Source organism: Primulina huaijiensis, chromosome 8 (genome assembly GCF_012295235.1).
Source record: "Primulina huaijiensis isolate GDHJ02 chromosome 8, ASM1229523v2, whole genome shotgun sequence".
Classification (NCBI taxonomy): domain Eukaryota; kingdom Viridiplantae; phylum Streptophyta; class Magnoliopsida; order Lamiales; family Gesneriaceae; genus Primulina; species Primulina huaijiensis.
In genome coordinates this window covers 6126736-6138605 of record NC_133313.1, presented here as the reverse complement: position 1 = coordinate 6138605, position 11870 = coordinate 6126736, and the positions used below count along the sequence as shown (strand labels likewise).

The window sequence follows — 11870 nt, the reverse complement described above, 5'->3', positions numbered from 1 at the left end:
TCCGATGCTTAAATCAGTGAAGGATTCATTGGCACACAAGACTAATCGGGACATCGAGTATGACTCTAGCCCGACTATTTAAAGAGGGAGTGATGATACCCCCGGGATAAGCCTGGGTCAGGGGTATGAATTGTGCCCGGGCTTTTTAGGAAAATTCCCGAGACAATTGGTAATGCCCCCATCGGTGCCTGTGTCATAGACGACCCGAGATATTAAATAGATAGCCCAGATCAAGGCAGAATTGCAGAAAGAGATCATAAGCAACAAGAGGCCCGAGCTCTCGGGTGGATTCCCGGCTGATGACTCACTACCCGAGAAAGCCTTGATATGAGCGCCGCACTCAAGTACGCCAGTAAAGTAGGGTGTAGGCGGCCGTCCTATCTCTAATACTAGGTGGTTGACAAAATCAGTCAGACAGGATGTGACTAGTCTGAGATTTGACATGTCAGGATATATGGTACAATCAGCCGCCCTACTATAATTAGTAAGTAGCACGAAGAACGAGGTCATCATTACTTCTCCCACTATAAATACCAGTTTCTCTCTTTGCATTTAGGATTCATTCATTTTATTGTCTACACTTTTACACCAATATCACAACCATCACTTGGTTACATTGGTCTTTTGCTTGAATCTTTCACTGACTTAAGCATCGGAGTGGCTACGTCGGACACCTCTCCGCCGCCCATTCACGAGTTTATCTCCTTGTCTGCAGGTCACAGTGGAAGCCATAGCTCACCTGCTCATATTTTCCTCATCTTCTTGATCACAGATCCGGTGGAGCAACCGACCCGGCTCATCCATTTCACTCGGATCGCATCATAGATAAATAAATATTAAATAATTGAAAATATTTTGATAATTCGATAAGATATGTTAATCATAGATAAGTTAAAAAATTTACTAAAATAGGTTTTTTTTAATTATTTATTAAATAAAATGGACGGCTTTTAATAAATCGAGAATAAAAATTCACCATGACTGGGCACTCTAGCTAGGTTTCTCAACCTTAATAGATTAGTTTGTCTGTGGACAACTGAGATATTGAAAAACATTAATTGATCACAGCGTAGTCTTTCAGGACTTTTTAATAAATAAATATTATAAATTAAAAAAAATTTCAAAAATATAACAGATTTTAAAATTTTAAAAGAATATGATAAGGTGGGGTTTGTAACCCCGCTTCATTGAGGAGTCGGGGTCTGAGACCCCGACTGCTAATTGTGTTTTTCGAGGAGTCGGGGTTTTATTATTTTTTTTCCGACAACTTCTTACAATTGATTAGTGTTGATTTTTTTTTGGTCATTTTGTATGACAAATGTATCTGATAAAGCCAAATTGAACACCAATGATGGCCAAATTGAACACCCGTGAATCTATACTGAATTCAACTTGCAATATCAGTGATGCTCGAACATGTAATTGCTTGCTTTTATCATTCCTTTCCCTCATGTTCTTCTTCTAAGGTGCATGTAAGTTTTTTCTTCTTTTCTATCTTTTTTTTTCTTATTTCAATCTATTTTTCCTCTTCAACACCAATTTTTTTTATTCTTTACTTTGTGTTTATGATGAACTAACAAGAAGCTTAAATTTTTTTTCTTTTGCAGGTATAAATTTTTTTGAAAAATCAATAATTTGGAGTTCCTCGTCAACAAAGTAAGTGATTTTTTTATTAAACAACAATTGTTAATATTTTTAATTAAATTTATCATGACTTTGTTATGTTTAGTGTTATATCATTCATACTTTGTAAATAATACAATTTAAGATGTTAAAATTTTTTAATGGTGACAAATATTAATGTTAAAACGGATACGAATGCCTTGAAAAATTATAGTAATCAAAATTTAATTGTTGAATATTAACTAGTTTGGAGAATTAGGATATTAAATATAATTTAGATACAATCTGATAAATTTTAAAAACTTTTTTTATTCAATTAGTTTTCAGTAGAATGAAAATTTTGAGCAAATTAAAAATAATTTTGTGATATTAATTAAATTTTAAGTATAAAAATGTTTATAAATATTATAAAATAAAAATCTTGTAGCAAATTTTAACCGACATTTAAATTATAATTTAATTTTTTTTGTCATATATTTATCAGTATATGAATATTTATCAGTATATGATTTTTCTAACTAAATATCTATTCATTATTATATATCCTTTCTAAACATAATAAATATAAATTGTATAAATAGTCAAAAAGATATTAGTATTTATAATACAAAATTTTTCTAAGATCAAATAATTATTTATAATCTTTTTAAAAAAAAAATTCTATCAAAATCGATTGAGAGAAATGTTTTATAATTACAAAGATTTTAATGATAAGTTTGAAAAAAATAAATTGGTTATACGAAATAAATACTAATTTGATATACATATATACGTGAAAATTTTCTAATAGTAAACTTTTCATTAATAATATTAAAAATATTGTTTATATATTTAAAAAATTAAATAGTATACTCATTTTTTTATATCATAAATGATATAATTTCAAATATTTTTATGTAAATATATATAAAAAAATATTATAGCATTTTTCTCATAACATAAATATACTGAACTTTCCTAAAATAAATTTATTAATTTTTGTACACTTAAAAAATATATTAATTGTAAAAATATAACAAAATAATGTTTTATTAGCTTTTTGGACTTAAAAAAATATTGTAATTTTAAAAATATAATTATAATTTTGTATTATTATTTCTATTTTTTTGAAGGAATATTATTATTTCTAATTAATAATAAATTATTCTTGTTATTTTTTACAAGATGGGGGCATATATCAAACCGGTCGACCCTAGTGTCCTTCACTTACAGGAGACTCATATCTCAAGAACAATATCAAGCGATAATATCGATACCATTTTAGAAGTCAGACGATCGGATAACCGAATTTCGAAACTTTATAGTTCTGGCTTAATTCACAATCGTGTTCTGACCCTCTTGAATGAGATGGGGTTATATGGTGTTCTCCGATGTGGCTTTCGACCTATTGACAATCATCTAATTACAGCTTTAGTTGAGAGGTGGAGACGTGAGACTCATACATTCCACCTACGTGTTGGTGAGGCCACCGTCACACTCAAGGATGTTGAAATAATATGGGGTTTGAATATTAAGGGTCAACCTGTAACGGGACCAACATGAGTCACACGGCTGAAGAATGGCGTCAAAAATGTGTCGAGTTACTAGGTTTTGCACCCACTGCATCTTTAGTGACTGGAGGACGCTTATCGATATCTGTTTTAGACGCACACTGCAGAGAAAATCAGATTGACAACGACAGTTCAGACTTGGAGGTGGTGCAATATACTCGATGTATTGCCCTGATGGTAATTGGAGGATGCATGTTCCCTGATTCTCGTGGTGGTGTTGTGAGTCTTATGTATTTGCAGCTACTTCTTAATATTCCACGGGTGAGTAGGTATAGTTGGGGAAGCGCTGTATTATCTTTCCTGTATCGCGAGTTATGTAAATCATCAATTATAGGGAGGAAAATAATTTGTGGGCCTTTGTTGATCTTACAGGTAGCTTTATTATTTTGTCTGTAATAATTTCACAATTTTGGTAAGCCAAAAATAATTTGTAGGCCTTTGTTAATGGTGCTTTCTTTAATGCAGGTTTGGGCATGGAGCAGGATGACATCGCTTAGTCCTGATGTACATGGTTATTGCCATATTGTTCCTGCAGCCCCCGATGTAAATGATAACGACTATGATACAATTCTTCCAATTGCTCCTTATGGTGCAAGGTAAATTTTTGCAAATCAATTTTTTAGCATTTGAGTTACAAAAATATTTGAAATTAGTTTTGTTTGTTTGTTTAGGTGGGCTCGTCATTTTAGTCATACTCATACATCTACCCACTCAATACGTATTATACGTGAGATACTTGATCTTATGGAAGATGGTCAGGTGTTTATCAATCAATATTCATCAATATTAATACTAACATTCAATTAACACTCATATTGATTTTACATTTTTTTATTAATTGCAGTTTAATTGGACTGTTTACAATTTCGAAGCGCTCGATGTGCAAGCATTCATCACAGGACATCAAGGGGAAATATGGCAATGTGTATGCCCTCTAATTTGTTTTGATATTGTGGAAATGTATTGTCCAAATCGGGTGTTGCGTCAATTTAGAATGCGACAACGAATTTCCAAACCCGCAACTGATGGGGATGATCTACACAACTTGTCCCGAGTAGGACATCGTAATTTTGATTGGAAAGAATTTCATAGTGGTCCGATTGAGATATGGAAAAATAAGGAAACACATATCGTGGAGGATATGCTCGTCTCTGGACACATGATGGTGGACTATCAATATAAGAAATGGTACGACAACATCACTATACGATTCATTTCTCCAAATAGCGAAGGAATTGGTTACTCACGTGGACAAGCATATTTCCGAGCCATTGTGGTTAGTGTCAATGCAAATTTATCAAAGTAAATTATTTGTACTTATTTTCTAATGTTTTCTTAATTGATATGATTTGTGCTACATAGGACGAGGAAGCAACCACACTCACAAATCGATTCAGAGGGCTTAGCGTACATGAACAATCGAGGGAGGCACTTGAGGAAGCCATTCAAGATGATTGGAGAATTGGTTCACGTCTTCGTGATGCACTGAATAGGGTATCTAATGAAGAAGAAGTGCAACATGATATACCACGTAGAAACTCGTTTCAAAATCGTGAGGAATGTAGCCGTCGTCGACGACGTGAATCGGGTTCTAGTAGCTCATCTGGTTCACAGCAACATCGTAGACCACATGGATTCGATGTCACTGCCACTTCACATGGACATTGCATGCGTGGGTCATCACGTGGTCATGACATGTCTGGAACGTCACATAGACCATCAACAATGTCTAATGTTGACTATCGACCATCAATGCAATACGGTTTTCACACTCCGTACGTTGCTAACAGTGTATCATTCACTGATCTACTAAATTCTGACCATCGACAGTTTGACGATGAAGTGCGCTCGTTTAATCATGACGTGCGTCCAAACTATTTGACTTTACCGATTCCATTCCATGGATTTTCTGCCACATCATCTGCTAATGATCCATATGGTTTAAACAGAGAACACAATACGGAAACAGAACATAATACGGATATGGAAGCATAACAGTTGAACTTGCGAAGAAGTCTACGAGTGCGTATACCACGTGGTTGTGTCACTAGCCATTTCTATTACTACTAGTATTAGTATATCCTCTATGCATGTCGATTTCATATTCTCGTCAATTGTAGTTTGTTGTTTTATTTTGGTATTTGTATTTTGGATGTGTTATGATATTTTTATTTGAAAATAATATGATATATAATGTCATTTGTATAATATATATTATATAATAAAAAATCATATATTTGAATATATTGTTATAATACTATGTATTTTGGATGTGTTATGATATTGAATTATACTTATATAAATCATATAACATGATATAAATTTATTGACAGAATAAAATATCAATAGTCAAAGTAAAAAATCAAACATCAATTACAGCCAAAACAACAACTACATTATTTAAAAACTGTTGATATTACACATTCGTAATACACGTAACCACACTTCACTTGCAACACAAATCTTAATATTATTATGATAAACAACACATGAAACTCCATTGTTATGATGTACCACCACGTGCATAAGCCTGTCTCTTTCTTGTTGTTGGTCGATCCATCTCATTATGTATCCTTGACGTTCTATGTCTACCAGCTCTTCGTTTTTCACGTCAACATTGGTTATGGTTTAATTCAAATTCAGCGTCATCCCAATATCCTTCATCTGGTATTGGGATAAATATTCCTTCATATGTTTTAACATATCGGTGCATACTAAACCACGGCTGCATTAATTCCATCGGGTCCAAACCGTACCACTTTGCTGTACGTATGGCATGAGAGCAAGGTATTCCGAAAATTGTCCATTTTCCGCAAGAGCAATCACGAGTACTCAAGTTCACAACTTGTACATGTTCATTATGTCCTAGTCGTCCTCGTGTTACTACGGATGCAGATTTGTCACTGATTTCGTATCTGCTAACACTGTGATTGCTTGATTTGATTGACCATTTCTCGTATTTGTGGAATGCAAAATCAGGCCACGGTTGGTTGTTTGACACCATATAGGTAATTCTTTCCTTACGATCGAAGAAATATTTTACACAACGTCCAATTGTTAACTGCACAATTGCTGAAATAGGAAGACGTCTTGCACCCTTCAACACACCATTCAAACACTCTGACATATTTTTATCGTCATCACACCACGACGCCATCCACCATCATGGGCCATCGTCCACTTCTCACGTGAAATCCCACACAAATATCGATACGCATTCGGGTTAAGGTTTTTAATTGCATCCATTGTGGCATCGAACTTACGTATCTGATGTTGAGTGCCCGCTCGCCAACAAAGATGTTTCAAATGAACATTCTTAAACTGATTGTTGAAGTTTGAGCATACATGGCGCAAACAAAAACGATGTACTCCACGAGGAGGTTTGAAATCTGGTACATCATCCACGGCGCTTACAATAGCCCGATGCCTATCAGAGATAAGACATATACCTCTAGCCCCACGAATGACATGTTTGCTTAGATTATCAAGAAACCATTTCCATGAGTCGTACGTCTCTTCATCAACAATCGAAAAAGCCAATGGCAACACCTGATTGTTTGCATCCAATTCCACTGCTATCAACATTTTGTGCTTGTACTTGGTATATAAGTGGGTTCCGTTAATGCTAATAACCGTACGACAATGTTCAAACCCATCTATGCACGGTCTGAATGCCCAAAACACATAGTTCAAAATCTTCACTGTTGGGTTATACGTATCAATATGGTTCCACTCAACGATAGAGCCTGGATTGTGCTTCACGAGGGCGCCCATATATCTCGGTAGTCGTCGAACAGAACTTTCCCATGTTCCATAAACATTCTCAACAGATCGCCTCAAGCTATGCCATGCCTTGTGATACGAAATATTGTACCCAAATTTGTCCTTAATCAGTTGCATTACATATTTGATTTCGTATGAAGGGTCACAACGAACTATACCCACAAGAGTGTTTGCCACCATGTTCATGTCCATGTTATGATGGTCAAGGCCGACATGACTAGAGATACACGTATGTGACCCTCCATACTTAGTGATTTTCCAATAGCCCGACTTCACCTTGAGCGATGCTCGAAGACCCCAATGACATGGCATAGTTGAAGACTTATTTTTGCAGCAAACTTTCCAGAACGTCGGTGAGCTTTGGACGACACGGTACTCACGTCGTGCGACCCTAACAGAGTAGTCCTTGACACTGGCAATCAGTTCTTTTTTGTCCTTGAATATCATGTTGATGCACAAATCGCCTCTTTCAGGGTTGTAATAGGTCGTGCGACTTGCATATGGGAGATCTGTAGAATCTGGAATTTGCTCATCGTACACTTGGCTGAAAAATGGTGGATCTTCACAGATTATCGACCTATCCGCTTGAATATTGTCAGGCATCGTACCTTGCCTCCATGCTTGAGATGATGTACCCTCATTTGGAACTTGTGAATAACCGACATCACGTTCAAATGCATTATTATCATCATTTTCATCAACATTACCATCTTCAGAATCGTTGGAAGGTGAATCTTCATCACTATCCTCATCGTGGTAACTATCCATAAAGAAATCACGTCTCGTTTGTTCATCATATGATGTGAACGGAGTAATTTCATACGGATTACACCTTCTTCTTGCACTAGACTCCCATCTACGCCCATCATCTGCCCATGGAATGGTTTGTTCAACCACATGATTATTCACATATCGATCCCAATTATTTGGCTGTTCATCTTCACCCACAACAACATTTGAAGTGCCTCCTCCATCATCGAAGCCCATTGTACTAAATCCTTGTGTAATACATGGGATGTAGGCTTCTAGATAATTGGAACAAACATTATTTTGTACCGACTCAGACTCAATATACAAATGTGAACACCGCAGGTCAATCTGAGATGTCATAAAATGTAAATTATCGTCATCTTCGATACAAAGTTGAAACTCTATTCTATGCGTCATCTCCATGTAAGCATATTTGGTTGTCAACTTCAGCATAAATTCCTTGCTGTTAATATTTAACTTTTTATACAATCTCTTCATCAAATCAGAATAAGTTATGGAACGTGGTACCATCATCATCTTCACAGCAGGCTTGCTGTATTCCACAGTTTCTTGTTGTGCAACTACATAACCATTGACATACAATGCCACTGATATAGTGTCCATTTTCTGTGTTACGTGAATATAATTATAATTAATCACAACACAACATATGTTATAAAACTATGAAATTCGGAATAAATTAACCATGATCGTAAAGTGATTGATTTTAAAGAAAAAAAAAATTTCATTTTAATAAATTAAACATTGTCGTCATTTTATTAAATAATATCACACACAACATATAAATAATACAATATCAACAATCAGATAATCATGTAGAATTAATAAGCATCTATAAAATTTCACTTACAGAGTATAGAAAACAAAAATACTTCGTCTAACTTTGCAAAATTAAGTTTAAACAAAGAGATAAATTAGTATTTGTAAAATCAAGTTTTTTAATAAAAATCACATACCTGAAATTTAATAAAAATCACAAAATTATTTCTCATTTAGTCAAAATTTTCATTATATTTAAAGTGATGGATTTTAGAGAAAAAAACAAGTTTTTTTAAATAAATTAACCATTGCACTCATTTTCTTTAAACAATATTACACACTACATATAAATAATACAATATCAACAATAAGAAAATCATGTAGAAAATAATAAGCATTTATAAAAGCTTCACTTATAGATCATAGGAGAAAAAAATGCTTCATCTAACTTGTTCCGATTTTTGTACAGAGCACCAAAATTTATTTTAAATAAAGAGATAAATTAGTACATGTAAATAAAATTGAAACAAAATGTTGAAGAAAAAATACCTTTATATATAACCAACATTCAGCTATAAAATACACTACCACATCATCGCCGAATGCATCTTCATCAATGTCAATACGAATGAATTATTATTCATGTAAGTTATACATATCTAGTGGGACGAATGAATTATTAGTCATGTAAGTTATACATATATAGTGGGAAGAAAGCATAAAAAAAACAAAAGAGGATTCAATGAATATATTTCAATCAGACATTTGTCACGGGATTAGCGGTGGTTACTGTAGCGGTCAAGGAGTCGGGGTCTTAAACCCCGACTCCTCGAAAAACACAATTAGCCCCGACTCCTCAATGAAGCGGGGTTACAAACCCCACCTTATCATATTCTTTTAAAATTTTAAAATCTGTTATATTTCTAAATTTTTTTTTTAAATTTATAATATTTATTTAAAAAGACCCAGTCTTTCACCATATTAAGAGAATTTTAAATAATAATTTCAAATATTTCCATAAAAATATTAGCTTGAAAAATATAGGTACGTGGCGGCACTATAGAATTTAGAATCTACCCGTTTGTTGATTGGAGGCTGGATTTTAGAGATATAGATTATATATGGAGTGTATATATATATACTCCGCCACTCCCCCCGTTCATTCTTCTTTCATATCACGAAATCGACATCAAGCTCGATCTCATGCAATAATATATATATCTCGACTAAATCATCATAATTGATTTGGGTTTTGATCGTTGCATGTGCGGGGAATTAAAGGGATGATCGGGTGGGAGGATATATACAAGATAGTGGAGGCGATGCTGCCGCTGTATGTGGCGCTTGCGTTGGGTTACATCTCCGTCAAATGGCTGCGGATGTTCAAGACCAATGAATGCGATGCGATAAATAGATTCAACTGTTATTTCATCATCCCATTCTTCACATTCCATTTCACATCTGGGGTTGATCCCTACCATATGAATTTCAGGTTTCTTGGAGCAGATGTGGTCGCCAAGGCAATTGCGGGCGTGGGTTTAGCTTTGTGGATTCGTTTCTCGAATAAGGATTATTCATGGTTGATAACTTCCTTCTCTCTAGCCAGTTTCAATAACACGCTAGTGGTCGGAGTTCCTCTGCTCAAGGCCATGTACGGGGGATTAGGGGAGGACTTGGTCGTGCAATCATCTGTCATCCAATGCCTTGTGTGGCTGCCGATTCTCCTCTTTATGTTGGAATTCAGGCGTGCGTGTGGTTCTTCTTGCATCAACATCGAAAATGGTCAGGAGAAGCAGCTGCAACCGATGCCTTCTTCCACCCAAGAACCGCAATCATCAAGCACTACTATTGCCATCGAAATCGTTAGTGGCGATGATGATATAGTTAAATCAGCAGGCGTGGATGGCACATTAGCACTATCGTCTTCTGGTTTTTTTTCATTTATGAAGAAAGTTTGTATTAGGTTGGCCAGAAATCCTAACAACTACGCTTGTGTTCTTGGCCTGATTTGGGCTCTCTTAGCAAACAGGTATATATCATCCATGTACATTTTCTGGGCTTGCCTTCTGTCTATATATCGATATGCATTTGTATATCGAACAACAATAAATTCATGACCTTATAATAAATATACATACATGTACAGATGGAATTTGAAAATGCCAGGCATAGTCGAAGGATCGATTCTCATAATGTCGAAGGCCGGAAGTGGAGTGGCCATGTTTAACATAGGTAAACAACACGCGCGCGCACGTACACAAACACACACACATATAGTTAAATTTAATGCTGCCATTTATTGTACTAAGAGCTGTATGCGTGAATGTGGCAGGATTGTTCATGGCACTACAAGAAAGTGTTCTAGGATGTGGTGTTGGCTTATGCATGTATGGAATGGTTCTGAGGTTTTTAGGTGGACCTATGACTACTGCTGTTGGATCTCTTGCTCTAGGCTTGCATTCGAATATACTTCGAATCGCAATAATTCAGGCAGCGTTACCACAGGCTATAATCTCGTTCGTATTCGCTCAAGAATACGGTTTGCATGCTAATGTACTCAGTACCGCGTAANACACACACGCACACACACACTCCTCTGTCTTGGTTATTTAAATATTATGATTACAAATTGGTAATTTTGTTATAATATTGATCAAATTATCTGTGTTGTTTGCAGGGTAATTTTTGGCACAATCATATCCCTTCCTCTCTTGATTGTCTACTACCTTATTTTAAATCTTATTCATTGATCTCGCACTAGAGTGTATAACGAGTACATATGTACCACCAATGTGTTAATGTTATATTATCAAAGTATTCTAAAAAAAAATTATCGAAGTATTGAATGTGTGTACCATCAAACCCAGCAGTGATTTTCGGTTTATATATGTATATAGTACTGCATTCAAACATTTTTTGGTGTCACGTCAGTACTCCAAAAAAAAAGAATAAAATTTAAAAAGCATAAATCAATATTGCCCTTATGGGCTATCCAAAAATATATTATAAATTTCACGCTTCAGTTGTTCATTCTTGGACCTGAATGAAATGTGTTAAATATTTCATATTGGCTAGATTAAGTCATTGAAAGTTTTATATATTGACTTGGACAATTCTTCTTTTAGCTAGTTTTTTAGGTGGAGTTAAGATTAAGTCTCAATCTTAACATGGTATCAGAGTCAGGCTCACCGTTATATATTAGATTGTCCTACGAGTCATCCGATAATGTCTTGTAAATTTCACGCTCTAGTTGTTCATTCTGGGACGTGAGTTTGTGCCAGATGTCTCATATCAGCTTGATTAATCTTTTGAGAGTTGTATATATATAGACTTGAACAATCATATTTATTGAGCTAACATTTAGAGTTGAATTAGATTTTTATA

General features: G+C 34.9%; 2 protein-coding genes across 5 annotated transcripts; both read left to right on the top strand.

Moving 5' to 3' along the window:
* Positions 1-1117: 1117 nt before the first annotated feature.
* LOC140983447 (serine/threonine-protein phosphatase 7 long form homolog) lies at positions 1118-5328 on the top strand. Of its 4 annotated transcripts, none has more exons than XM_073450512.1 (7): positions 1118-1472; positions 1608-1656; positions 3032-3545; positions 3639-3769; positions 3845-3932; positions 4018-4449; positions 4536-5328. In XM_073450512.1, exons 3-7 carry the CDS (start codon positions 3162-3164, stop codon positions 5166-5168), a joined length of 1668 nt encoding a protein of 555 aa, XP_073306613.1. In that variant the 5' UTR covers positions 1118-1472; positions 1608-1656; positions 3032-3161; the 3' UTR covers positions 5169-5328. The 4 variants fall into 4 exon arrangements, with proteins under 4 accessions (XP_073306613.1, XP_073306611.1, XP_073306612.1 ...); XM_073450510.1 differs by having other exon boundaries at positions 2788-3545; XM_073450511.1 differs by having other exon boundaries at positions 1118-1656.
* A 4315-nt stretch (positions 5329-9643) lies between these two features.
* On the top strand, positions 9644-11324 carry LOC140983384 (auxin efflux carrier component 5-like). The gene is made up of 4 exons (XM_073450424.1): positions 9644-10515; positions 10633-10718; positions 10819-11053; positions 11164-11324. The coding sequence occupies exons 1-4, from the start codon at positions 9770-9772 to the stop codon at positions 11234-11236; spliced, it is 1140 nt and encodes a 379-aa protein (XP_073306525.1). The 5' UTR covers positions 9644-9769; the 3' UTR covers positions 11237-11324.
* The last annotated feature ends 546 nt before the right edge of the window (positions 11325-11870 follow it).

Bases quoted from the DNA above. Each gene is read 5' to 3' on its own strand.
- LOC140983447 (XM_073450512.1), top strand. From the start codon at position 3,162: ATGAGTCACACGGCTGAAGAATGGCGTCAAAAATGTGTCGAGTTACTA. The intron at 3,546-3,638 runs GTAGCTTTATTA...TCTTTAATGCAG, and splicing joins GGCCTTTGTTGATCTTACAG to GTTTGGGCATGGAGCAGGAT. The intron at 4,450-4,535 runs GTTAGTGTCAAT...TGTGCTACATAG, and splicing joins CATATTTCCGAGCCATTGTG to GACGAGGAAGCAACCACACT.
- LOC140983384 (XM_073450424.1), top strand. From the start codon at position 9,770: ATGATCGGGTGGGAGGATATATACAAGATAGTGGAGGCGATGCTGCCG. The intron at 10,516-10,632 runs GTATATATCATC...ATACATGTACAG, and splicing joins TGGGCTCTCTTAGCAAACAG to ATGGAATTTGAAAATGCCAG. The intron at 10,719-10,818 runs GTAAACAACACG...TGAATGTGGCAG, and splicing joins AGTGGCCATGTTTAACATAG to GATTGTTCATGGCACTACAA.